This window comes from Dipteris shenzhenensis, chromosome 22 (genome assembly GCF_047967505.1).
Source record: "Dipteris shenzhenensis isolate YYH24624 ecotype China chromosome 22, Dip_SZ_1.0, whole genome shotgun sequence".
Lineage (NCBI taxonomy): Eukaryota > Viridiplantae > Streptophyta > Polypodiopsida > Gleicheniales > Dipteridaceae > Dipteris > Dipteris shenzhenensis.
In genome coordinates this window covers 4,560,155-4,572,383 of record NC_141617.1, presented here as the reverse complement: position 1 = coordinate 4,572,383, position 12,229 = coordinate 4,560,155, and the positions used below count along the sequence as shown (strand labels likewise).

The 12,229-nt window shown below is 42.4% G+C and overlaps 1 protein-coding gene across 3 annotated transcripts; it reads left to right on the top strand.

Annotated features, from left to right (window-relative positions):
- The first annotated feature begins 967 nt into the window (after positions 1–967).
- On the top strand, positions 968–4,887 carry INT2 (inositol transporter 2). 3 transcript variants are annotated; one of them, XM_087393133.1, is made up of 8 exons: positions 968–1,315; positions 2,037–2,190; positions 2,641–2,711; positions 2,803–3,138; positions 3,312–3,419; positions 3,518–3,709; positions 3,792–4,187; positions 4,275–4,887. In XM_087393133.1, exons 2-8 carry the CDS (start codon positions 2,043–2,045, stop codon positions 4,737–4,739), a joined length of 1,716 nt encoding a protein of 571 aa, XP_087249259.1. In that variant the 5' UTR covers positions 968–1,315; positions 2,037–2,042; the 3' UTR covers positions 4,740–4,887. The 3 variants fall into 3 exon arrangements, with proteins under 3 accessions (XP_087249259.1, XP_087249258.1, XP_087249260.1); XM_087393132.1 differs by having other exon boundaries at positions 978–1,299; positions 4,275–4,886; XM_087393134.1 differs by lacking the exon at positions 968–1,315 and adding an exon at positions 1,335–1,918.
- Positions 4,888–12,229: the final 7,342 nt, after the last annotated feature.

Here is a 12,229-nt window from a genome sequence, read left to right as displayed (position 1 = left end):
CTCTGTCTCTCTCTGTCTTTCTCTCTCTCTCTCTCTCTCTCTCTCTCTCTCTCTCTCTCTCTCACACACACACACACACACACACACACTTTTTTAGTGAAATCCATGATTGTTTAACGCGCACGTGCACGCGCACACACACACATCTTAAAGGACCTGCCCACGCACATCCAATGGGCTAGGGGAAGCCTCACTGGTAGAACATTTTCACAGTCCCATGATTGGAAAATGCTGCAAGCTGGAGTTTTCCTGGCGGTGAAATGCTTGCTTGGCTGCCTAGAATTTCCAAATTCCAACCCAACATTCCACATGCTTGGATTGGTTGAACCTGTCGGGCTGGGAGAAATTGCCTCCTCTGTAGCCGCCGCAAGGTGCCTGTGTTGGAGTGTGGATGAAGCTAAGAGCCATGGAGTACACACACACACACACACACAAGTGAAATCTCTCTCTCTCTCTCTCTCTCACACACAACAACCTCTCCCCCCACCACACAAAGACATGCACTCACACACACATCTCTTAGACACACTCAAGTGACATCTCTCTTGCCTGAGTGCGTCTTCGCCGTGTGTCTCTCTGCGTGCTCCAATCACAAGGGGCCTCATCATGCTGCAATGATGCTATTGGAGCGTTTGGTACTTGAAAGTTGGAAGTGCGAGTGGGCAGTGGCAGTGCGCAGACGTAACTCGACGATCATGATGCTCTGATGATGGTGATGCGCGGCCTTCTCCCGAGGGCGAGGAGCGTGCGCTCTCTGTATTCCGGCGTCAGCAACAGCAACAGGAGTCTCTGAATTTCAAGGAAATTCGAGTCTCTCGACGGGGGATATTCAACGGGATTCAAGAAAAAACAGTCCCGGCGTGCGCGGAGATTCTTGCTTTGCAGAAAAGCGAGAAAAGCGAGGGCGATGATAGGACTCATTGGAGGATGTCGAGCCAAAAGGAAAAGGCCGAGAAAAGCAAGCAAGACACACCAAGAGCGACTCGACAAATTTATGATCCGGATAGGATTGCGAACGACAAGAAATTTGGGCGGCTTCGTTGATGATGACTCGATGAGGTGCTGGCTCCTCGTGCGATTTGGGTCTCTCAACTTCTTGTTCTGGTCGCCATCGTGACGCCAGTCAACAAAGCTCGGTCGATTTCGACCCGCAGCAACATCCCCACTCTCGTGAATCTTCTCCTGCTCGACCCAAATTTAGCTGAAATCGGAGCAATCCACCGAGAGCTGCAGTTTCTTGCGACCCACTGAAGATTCGGGCCGTTTCTGGGTTCGACAGACTCTGCAGAAGCAGCACAAGTACGAGACTGCCGCTGTATGTGTGTGTGTGTGTGAGAGAGAGAGAGAGAGAGAGAGAGAGAGCGCTTTTGATTTGTATCTCGAATCGCTTGAATGAATTGACGGGCTGCGATTATCGTTCCACCCATTTCCTGCTCCTCTGGTACGATCGACAGAGCGACAGGACGCTCATCAAGAGAGCTCTCATCATTTGTGTGAATGCACCATGCACCAGAAGGTAGTTGCTTGCACCGCCATCAGTTGAAGTTCCAAGGAATCTCTCCTAACTGTCGTTTCGACGAGAATCGACCGCTGAATTTGCTGGCTGCACGCTGCACCCCCAGACATATCCGTCCGGCTTATCCATGCAGATCAACATCTCAGCTGATTCTTGCTGAAGATAGATTTTCCAGTCCTGCTCATCCATGCAGATCAACGTCTCAGCTCATTCTTGCATAGATTTTCCAGTCCTGCTTCTTTTGCTAGTAGATTGCCAATTTCCAGTCGGACTATTAGTGCCCATTTGCCCAGCCACTTTCCGACAGCAATTAATGACATCATACGTCCTTGGAAGGACTTTAAGTTAGAGCCGCTCCCTGTGCACCGGATTTTTACTTCCGATGAGGAGAAATCATGGGCGGTTGGCTGTCGGGGACCTTGTCACCTATCGGTCTTTTGAATTGTCATTTTCTCGCTAGCATATAGCTTGATTTGAAGGGCTCCAAAGCGCTAACTGCGATTAAACTTCTGTCCAGCAGCTTTCAATGGAGGCGATTTATCATAAGAGTGTGGATAATTCCGGACCTTGGAAACATCTTTCAGGACTTTGGAGGGATCTTTTGGGAAACAGATATCTGTTACTTCTGACTTGTGCGGCTGGGCTTGGAGGCCTCCTTTTCGGTTACGACACAGGTAAATGTTCGCGAAAGTTTCTTGATCGGGTATCTTCTCGAAAGGAAATCTCACACCGTTCTTCATTCCTCCCTCTTCCTCTCGACTAGTTGTATTCTCGACGGGACACTCATGCACAAACCAGAACACATTATTTCTCCTTCTTGTCTCTTCCCTTTTGTGTGGCGCAGGTGCTTGACATCTCCTCTCTTTGTCTCTCTCTGACAAATAGTGCACCCATGCCTTCTAAAAATCATGGACATGTTCATGTTCAGCTATGTGACAAAGTTCATGAGCCTTTTTAAAGAAAAAAGGACGATAAAACAAAAAAAAACAATTGCCACCTGCATGGAATTGCATTATCTTTAGGGCCCTCAGATATCATGTAAACCCAAAATAAGGTATCTATGGAAGGCCCTATAGCAATCCCCTTACAAAAGCTGCGCTCTAATGACTTGCATATATTTGCAGGAGTCATATCAGGAGCTTTGCTTTATATTCGAGATGACTTCAAATCAGTCGATGACAGTACGGTTTTACAGGTATTGATATCAGAGTTGCTCAAGTTACTTACCTTGCAAGGTAACAGTCTTAAAGCATTAGCTAAGCAATTTGTTTCCTGAACATGAACAGGAGACTATTGTCAGTATGGCTATTGCAGGTGCCATCATTGGAGCCGCAGTCGGGGGCTGGATAAATGACAAGTTTGGGCGCAAGCCAGCCATTCTTCTGGCGGATGTATTATTCTTAATTGGAGCTTTGTTGATGGCCATTGCCCCGAATCCATCAGTCTTAATTGTTGGTCGAGTCTTTGTGGGGCTTGGAGTAGGAGTTGCCTCAATGACAGCTCCTCTCTACATTGCAGAGGCGTCACCTGCCAAATATAGGGGAGCGTTAGTAAGCACAAATGTGCTTTTCATAACTAGCGGTCAATTCTTCTCGTATGCCATTAACTTGGCCTTCACAAAGGTGAGAACCGCTAGCGTTAGTGAAGTATCTAGTGAGTAGTATGAGATCCATGCTGTAAGAATGTAACCAAGATATGTGTGCTATCTCCAAGCTCTACGTTGTTTCTAGGGTAGAAGGGCAGGGGGTTCCCATTGTTGCATGCTTACTTTCAAACATTGAGAAACTGGTTGCAGGCACCAGGGACTTGGAGATGGATGCTTGGCATAGCAGGGGTGCCTGCTATTGTTCAGTTCATGCTGATGATCTTTCTGCCAGAGTCTCCTCGCTGGCTCTATAGGAATGTATGCACATATACAATCTCACTCGCGAAATCTCATTGAGTGATGTTGGATGTTGGTGAGATTTTGGAGTTCTTAAAACTTGTGTGGCTATGTTGCAGGAGAAAACAGAAGAAGCACACAATATCCTTAAGAAGATTTACCCTGCTGATCAATTGAAAACTGAAATCGAGGAGCTAAGAAGCTCAGTGGAATTAGAGATCAGGGAAAAAGGGTTGCTTAGTGTGACCTACTCAGACTTGCTTAAAACAAAAGAGATTAGACTGGCACTTGTAGCAGGTGTTGGCCTTCAGGTAATATCATGGAATCGCACTGTCGGAGTTATGAAATAGTCCTATTGTGAATATGGCTTTTGAGGATGGGTCCCTTTTGCAGGTATTTCAACAATTCGTAGGCATAAATACTGTGATGTACTACAGTCCATCTATTGTACAGATGGCCGGATTCGCATCCAACAGTACAGCTTTATTACTTTCCTTAATAGTGGCTGGTGTGAATGCACTAGGAACTATTGCAGGTATGTATTTAATCGAGCGTGCAGGAAGGCGTCCCCTGGTAATGAGCAGTTTGATTGGTGTGATTCTGGCACTAGCAGTCTTAACTGCTGCGTTTCACGAAACATCATACCACTCACCTGCAATAAGTGCGGCTCTCTCTCAGCAGAACTCAACCTCCATATGCCCAGCCTATCAAAGGGCCATGGATATGGTGCGGGATTGTACACATTGTCTGAAGGAAGGCTGTGGTTTTTGTGCGGCAAAGGTGGATCAGGTACATGCCAGTGGTTACTTCATGCATTTACATATATTGGGACTGCTTTGCAACGTCATATGACGTCATTATTTGTTGTTGATGCAGAATTCGCCTGGAGCTTGTCTTGTCTCAAACATGGCAGTTGGTAACTTTTGTAAGGCACAATCTCGAGCATGGTTTACCCAAGGTTGCCCTAGCCATTATGGCTGGCTCACTCTCATCGGACTAGCTCTCTACATTGTGTGTTTTTCCCCTGGGATGGGACCTGTTCCATGGGCAGTCAACTCAGAGATATATCCTCTGAAGTATAGGGGTATGTGTGGAGGGATTGCTGCGACATCAAATTGGGTTTCAAATCTGATTGTTGCACAAACGTTCCTCTCTCTTACACATGCATTGGGCACCTCCATGACCTTTTTGCTCTTTGGTGGAGTCTCGGTTGTAGCTCTTTTGTTTGTAATCTTTTTTGTCCCTGAAACGAGAGGTCTCTCCTTTGAGGAGGTTGAGAACATGTGGAAAAGACGAGCTGGAAAATCTATCCCTAGCAAGGAAGATCTGCCACAGCTCTAAGAACACTGGAGGCTTATGTGCTATATCTATATATGCTAATTATGTATTGGACTGTGTCTAGCCTTTCTATTAACTTGTATTCTCAGGTGAAAACTGTCTATTTATAATAATGTAAAGAGGCTTCTGTCTTTGATATTCAGAATATAATAAGGAATATATAGCACTTCGGTTGAGCAGTCTTGAAAATCAGATAAGTTCTGTCACCTGATGGAATCTGAAGTGAAAAATAATAATAATAAAATAAAATAAAAAAATTAAAAAAAATTTTAGGAGTTACTCTGATATCCCCACCCATGTAATGAAATCATGGCAGGTTTTTAAAAATTTTGGTGCAGACAGAATGGGATATTACCACTCATGGTACCTTTTGAACCCAAATCAACTTTAACCCTCCTTTTAAAAACAGGTCAAAGTTTCCAAACATTCTGCTGTAGCAGGCCTTGCTATGTGTGATGGAGTTTATGGTTTTCACCCTCGTGAGCGACTGTCATGAGAATGAAACTGCACACTGTGTTGTGTTTTTAGAGGACGAGTTGGCACATGTTCCTGGATTCATCTAGATATCTGTTCCTGCCGAATTAGCGGACACCATGCTGCAGATTGCTGATATTGCAATATCTTAAGTAGTGTGTTGTTCTATTAACTAGATCGTTTAAGCATTGTTTTGTTTAGAAATGCTCATTTAGAGAGACTAAAATAAAATGGTATAGTCTTCACAAGCAATTGTAGCTTGAATGAAGAGAATGTGGACTAGCGTTCTCCTTTTTTGTCACGGCTGATTCTGCCCTTCATCCCTAGAGTGCTAATGGAGACTCAAACCTTTGTGTATATGGATGCTCAAGTATGTGTGCGTGTGTGGATCATAGTTACCGGGGGATAGGAACATTTTGGGAATGCCGTAACGGGTTACGGCAATTTTTTGGGAAGGGGGCATGTGGAACCGGGAGCAAGAATGCCATGTCTTATGACACGTCATTCAACACAGTTAATGAAATAAACTTTTTACAGCTTTGAACTTTCACACATTTGGAACGTTTCAAATCTGTGTTTCGAGTATGTGGATACGTAATTGCTTCCCTAATATATGACAATACTATTTCCAATATCCCTAATATATGAGGAGAAATGAGAGCTTTTATAGTGGAAGAACATTCAGAAAATGTGGCTTTGTCTGAGATGTATGTGTAAGAGGTTATGTTTATACTATATTCTACACTCACCATTGCATGCTAAGATAAAAGATATGTTCGCAAGATACATTCTAGGGGCTGTTCTCTCTAATTGCTACTACCTTTTGTTGAAGTGTGTTTTGCTCCAGATCTGCAGCAAACCTTGCATCAGTTTGCTATCCCAGATCTGGTTTAGTTCCAACTTGTGGAGCTAGTGCAGAAGTCCACTACAGTTGGCTGCCCTGGAGGACTGATGTTTGCTCCCTCCAAAGCTTCTCTCTGATACCTTCTCTTGTATTGAGTTCCTTTAGTGATATATATTTCTTCTTCAGCTATCATTAGTCTTCAGTGTTGTTTTATTTGTCTCCAAGAACTTTCTTTATAATATATCTACCCCTTCTCTCTCTCTCTATATATATATATATAAAGAGGGGGTATATATACCACCTCTTTATATATATATATATACCCCTCTCTCTCTCTCTCTCTCTCTCTCTCTCTCTCTCTCTCTCTCTCTCTACCCCCTCTCTCTCTCTATAGAGGGGTAGAGATGTCCCCTCTCTATACCCTCTCTCTCTACCCCCCCCTCTCTCTCTCTCTCTCTCTCTCTCTAGAGAGGGCTAGAGAGAGAGGGGGTATAGAGATAGAGAGATATGGTATCTCTCTCTCTCTAGAGAGGGGGTATAGAGAGAGAGAGATACCCCCTCTCTAGAGAGACAGAAGGGTCTCTCTCTCTCATACCCTTCTCTCTCTCTAGAGGGGGTATAGAGAGAGAGAGATACCCCTCTCTCTCTCTCTATACCCCCCGAGAGAGAGAGAGAGAGACCCCATCTCTAGAGAGAGAGAGAGAGAGAGAGAGAGAGGGGTAGAGAGAGGGAGGTAGAGTCAGAGAGAGAGGGGGTATATATATACATATATATATATATAGAGAGAGAGAGAGGGGGGGTATATATATATACCCCCCCTTCTCTCTCTCTCTCTCTCTCTCTCTCTCTCTCTCTCGCACACGTGCACACTTCTTTTTCTTATTTTTTGCTTTGTTTATACCTTTTTGCTATCAAAGTTTTTATAATTTGGTTTGGGATTTCAAGCTTAGTAGGACCCAAGGGATTTCAAAATTAGGTGGCAGCTTATTCTTGACCTATGAAAATCTCGAATGTGAAATATGATGTGACAGGTGCGTAGAGTGCGAGTTGGTGACCAATTTTGCTTTTTGGAGCATTGCAAAATTTTGCCTGGATCAAAAGATAGGCCAAACTTTGATCCTAAGAAGGGTCATGTGGCTTGTGATGAGGTGGCAGTGAGGTGTCACATGCTAAATGCAAAGTGTGCCTATGAGGCATTGTGTGCTGAGGTGGCACATGGTGACATGGCATTGTTAATGGGTAGAATGCTGATGTGGCACATGACATGGATAAGGCTACCACGTGGTACATTGCTGACTGGGCCTGTTGAGGTATCATATGACACATGGCCATCGATGACGTGTCACATCTGTCATGTGTCATCCTAGCCCCATCTGTCATGTGTCATCCTAGCTGACTAAGCCTTGACCAGACTTGCCTAACTGTAGGTACTTTGAACCTGACCCTGGTTCAATTCTATCTTGACACGTGTCGTGTTTAAGGTCCGAGAGCCTTTAGGGAGGCCTTAGGTCGATGATCTTTGTTGCATGGACATTTTTCGTTGTAGCTAGTCGTTTTGGAGAGCTCATCATTAGAGATGGCGAGGGAGCTGTTGTGCACGGCTACTAGTCGAGCTGTGAGAGCTTGTGGCCGTCTGCGGGCTTGTCGTGGTGATGGAGAGCCGCGGGCATCAACGTTACTGTAGGCGCAGTAGGTCATTGGCGTGGAGAGCTGAGCTGCTCGTTGAAGGTTGATAAAGTTGGTTGACGAAGGCTATATAGAGGAGTTTGTTATGGCCGCATTGTGAGTTGATGGCTGAGTTGATGGAAAGCCATGGAGGTTGGAGCTTTTGCCTTTGTTGTTTAGCTCATTGAGGGATCCCCTCATGCGAGGCTGGTTGTAGTCCCTCGAGCTTTAGAGCTCTGCTAGACACCCTTGAGCTTGGAGCTCATTAAAACTGCTGGAGTTTTCTTAGGAGTTTGTCATGTGGTTTGAAGGAGGTTGGGCTTGGCTTAGGTGCTCTAGGCTTGCTTGTGAGCCATACTTTAAGAACTTTCTCTCACTGAAGTTCCTAGCAATGGAAAGAGATGTAGAGACCTTCACAAAATCCTACACAGATGACAAAGAAACCCTCTAACCTTCATAACACCATAAGATGAGTTCTAGATATCAGATCCGGGAGCTTTCTGAAGCAAAATGAAGTTGGAGAAGAGATCTATGATGAGAGCTGAAGATGGAATGAAGATACCTTAGACAGAGGGCTTATGTCTCAATGGAGCAAGGGCTTATGCCTTGATGAAGCAAGGGCTTTCTCTCTCTTTGACGAAAATCTCTCTCGAGGGAAGATGCCTCACGGAAGGAGGGCTTGACACTCATGAAGGGAGTGGAGCACCATCAACTTTGATAACATGATAGCGGAAGTGAGATAGGGAGAGAGAGAGAAGTGCACACGATATAGCTTCCTGTACACTTAGTGTGTTGAGCATGAACCATGAAGATATACATGTGAGAACCCCTTAAAGTTAAGGTTAGGGTTTGCCCCTATGCCCTATGTAGATGGTGCAATTTACACCATCCTCAACAGTTCTTGGCCTTAAAACTAACGATCTTATGATCACTATATTCACTTCTCTAAATCTTGACATATTGAACTCACCTCAGGTTATGAGTGCTCTTCCTCTTTCGGTTAGAGGAGTTTATCTTGTAATTGCTTGGAAATATGTGAAAATATTAGTACAAACACCTTCAATTATGGAGACATTGGTTGAAACCTTACAACACATGGAAAGTTATCCATTCTTAGTAGCCCTTGTTGTTGTGCTAATAAAAAGTTTGCTTCTTTCGTTGATAGTTCTTTAGGACATGTTGTTACTCTATTAATACTTTTGTCCTTCCTACTGCTTTTCTAAGGGGGTTTTTCTTAGAAGGCACAAAAGTTTGACTTTCTTCTTTTGAAGATTCGTGTCTATTAAAATCCAGAGAAAGGAGTTTCAAAGTTTGCTATCCAAGTACAATAATATTTAGGGATCCATGGTCTCTTATCACATTAGAAATTGAATCTAGTGCTAAAAATTAAGAGAACTTCCTTGGTTCACAGCTCTGATTGTGGTAGCTCCCCCTCTTCAAAGGATGAGATATCATTGCATATATACTAGCAAAAGTATGGGATTCTTGACTACACAAATGACCAAATAAATTTGACTTCGTCGATAAGAGGTTTTATCTGTAGAATACTCTAAAAAAGATTAAGAATTGAGAAGATTGATGCAGCCCTACTCTTGGATTCGGTTTTCACATATGCTAGGCCTTACCATAGCTCCCCATGGCTTGGGGATTTATGGGATCAGGTATCACACTCTAGGTCATAGGGCTTCAATGCGATCAGATGGGGATGCCTTGGTCTAGGTCATAGGGCTTCAACGATGTTCAGATGGGGATGACTCTGTCTAGGTCATAGGGCTTCAACGAGGTTCCGACGGGGATGCCTTGGTTTTTGATGCTCACTCTAGGGAAGGTCATCCAAGTTGGACGTCGTTTTTTGAGCATGTCAAAGTTTTGGGCCATGGGGAGAAGGTTGGTACTTAAGACCCAAATTTGGATCAGGTTGGTACCTAGACCCAAACCCATATCACATTCCCTTGGGGTTTTTTGAGGATTTGGTTTTATGGAGCAAGAGGTGTCCTAAAATTGCAAGGGGATCTAGTGGATTGGTACAAGGGACCATGAGAAGAGCCTCCCTTTCCTTTGGTACATCTTTAACAATGCCAAGAGGTGTCAGCTTAGTCTTAGGGGTTGAGAGCTCCTCATTGGGAGATTTTTTATATTTCTACAGTCTTGTTAAAATCTTTTTGAAAAAGACTTCCAAAGTCCCTCAAGAATAGAAAAACCACTATTTCCCTTTGGATTTCTATTCATGGAGGGATTGCAGCAAATTTGTGGAGGTCTAGGTTTGGATCAACCCCTACGTGCCCTTGTTGCCTTTTTACCAAGAACTCCATTTAGTATTGTTTATGGGATTGCAAACAAGTGAGGTTAATCCAAAAGATGACTAATATAATTTTGAGTCCTTTTGTTCCCTCCCCCTTGTTCGTGACCTGGGGCTTAGTGGCAATCTTTTGGTTTGATGACACTTAGCTGAGTCACGCTCTTTAGTTGATGTTCCCATTCTTATTACATACATGCACATGCCTTAGTGGGGATTCTTTTTGGAAGACTTTATAAGCATTTCAACATGGCATATGTGAGGAAATAGGTGCATAGAGGCTCTTGATGGCTCCTAGGTCCACCCTTCTCACACATTGACTAGTATTTAGGCAGACACTGCACACACTGTGATGGCCATTTGGTTGAGCATGTAAGGGCCTTCTTGGGTGACCTTTGCTAGAAGGACCATTTTCCTCAGGGAGTGGAGTTTCTCCTCTTTTTTCTCAAAGATGATCACGGGATTGAAGTTGCATTTTCATCCTCAAAATTGGTGCTTTAAGAGCTCTTCTTGATGAACAGATTGTTTGCCCACTCAAGGTATTTATTTTTCATGCTTTGCATGATGTGTTTCTACCATGAGCATTGCTCTCGGGTTTTTTTGACATTAGAGATAGTACTAGACGTTTTTAGCAAGTTTGGATGTAATGGATCACATGCATCCAATCCAAGAGATGTACTTTGCCCTTGATCTTGCAAACTATTTAGATGGTTGCATAGACCAAAGAATTATACACATACAATTTAGAGACATTTATAAAACCACCAAACTATTGATTTAAAAACCTCATAGTCCAAAAATGTAACAATAAAGAGATCGGATTCAAGGGTAGAATATGGTGATCATCGACACCAAAGTATGGTGATTATTGACATTGAAAGATCAAGCAAGGAAATGGTATGAAAGAAACTAGTAGAGACTATGGATGAACATAATGAAGGTGACCAAATCGATTGCTTATATTATGGAAAGAGTATTATTGTTTACTTATTTCTTCATTCATGTATGGGCACTCTATGCTTCTTTACCTATAGATGGCAATGTTATGCAATGTCAAAATATTGTAGAGGTGTTAAGCTTCAACAAAATGCAAAGGGGTTGTTCTAAAAACAAAAGATTTTGCAATTCAAGATTTTGAAGAATACATAATAGCCTTACTACATTTATGGTGACACACGTTAGTTTTTAAGAATGAGAGTTATTAAACTGATTTTGTAAGAAACCAAACAAGGTGAAATGATATCTTTAGATGACAATTGTAAAAGTACACAAGGTTTCTTTATTTCAATACTATTGGACATATTTTACAATGTATATCATATCAGAGTGATGAGATCTTACACTCTTACTAATGCATTGATATTTTCTTCTGTCTATATCTTTGGTATGGTCACCTTATGTTGTCCCAACTTCCTTAGTTTCACGTGAAGGTCTATATTATATGGTTAGCTTTTACTTGAGACCCTGATTATCTTTAGAGGACCATTGTAAAAGTACACAAGGTTTCTTTATTTCAATACTATTGAACATATTTTACAACGTATATCATATTAGAGTGATGAGAGCTTACATTCTTACTAATGCATTGATATTTTCTTCGGTCTACATCTTTGGTATGGTCACCTTATGTTGTCCCAACTTCCTTAGTTTCATGTGAAGGTCTATATTGTATGGTTAGCTTTTATCTAAGACCCCGATACAAAATTCATCTCTTTCTCATTGAATTTGAAATTACATTGTCTTGTTCATTTGATCATGTGAGTCACTTTGTGATTTGATTTTGTCGTCCTTTTTTAGCTCCATATCTTGTAACTCTAAAAAATGTAACCTTTAGTAAGTTTCATGTGGATTTTCCAATTCTTATGTGCTCAAGGTAGAAAGATACTACATTATTTTGTAGATTAGGACCTATTCCATAAAATAAAATCTTCTAATATCTGAAAATAAAGATATGAAGTTGGGAATGTCTATAAGCTTCTAAAATAGTATGTTTTATATTTCAAAACAAAGAACCTTGGTAGAGTAGGTGTTAAGGATGCTATAAGTTGCACCATTGATATGGAATAGGATTGAATGATCTAAGTTTGATAATGTTATAAGCTTCTAAAATAGTATGTTTTTTATTGCAAAAACAAAGAACCTTGGTGGAAAAGGCATTAAGGATGCTCTAAGTTGCATCATAGATGTGGAATAGGTTTAAACCCTAACACTAAC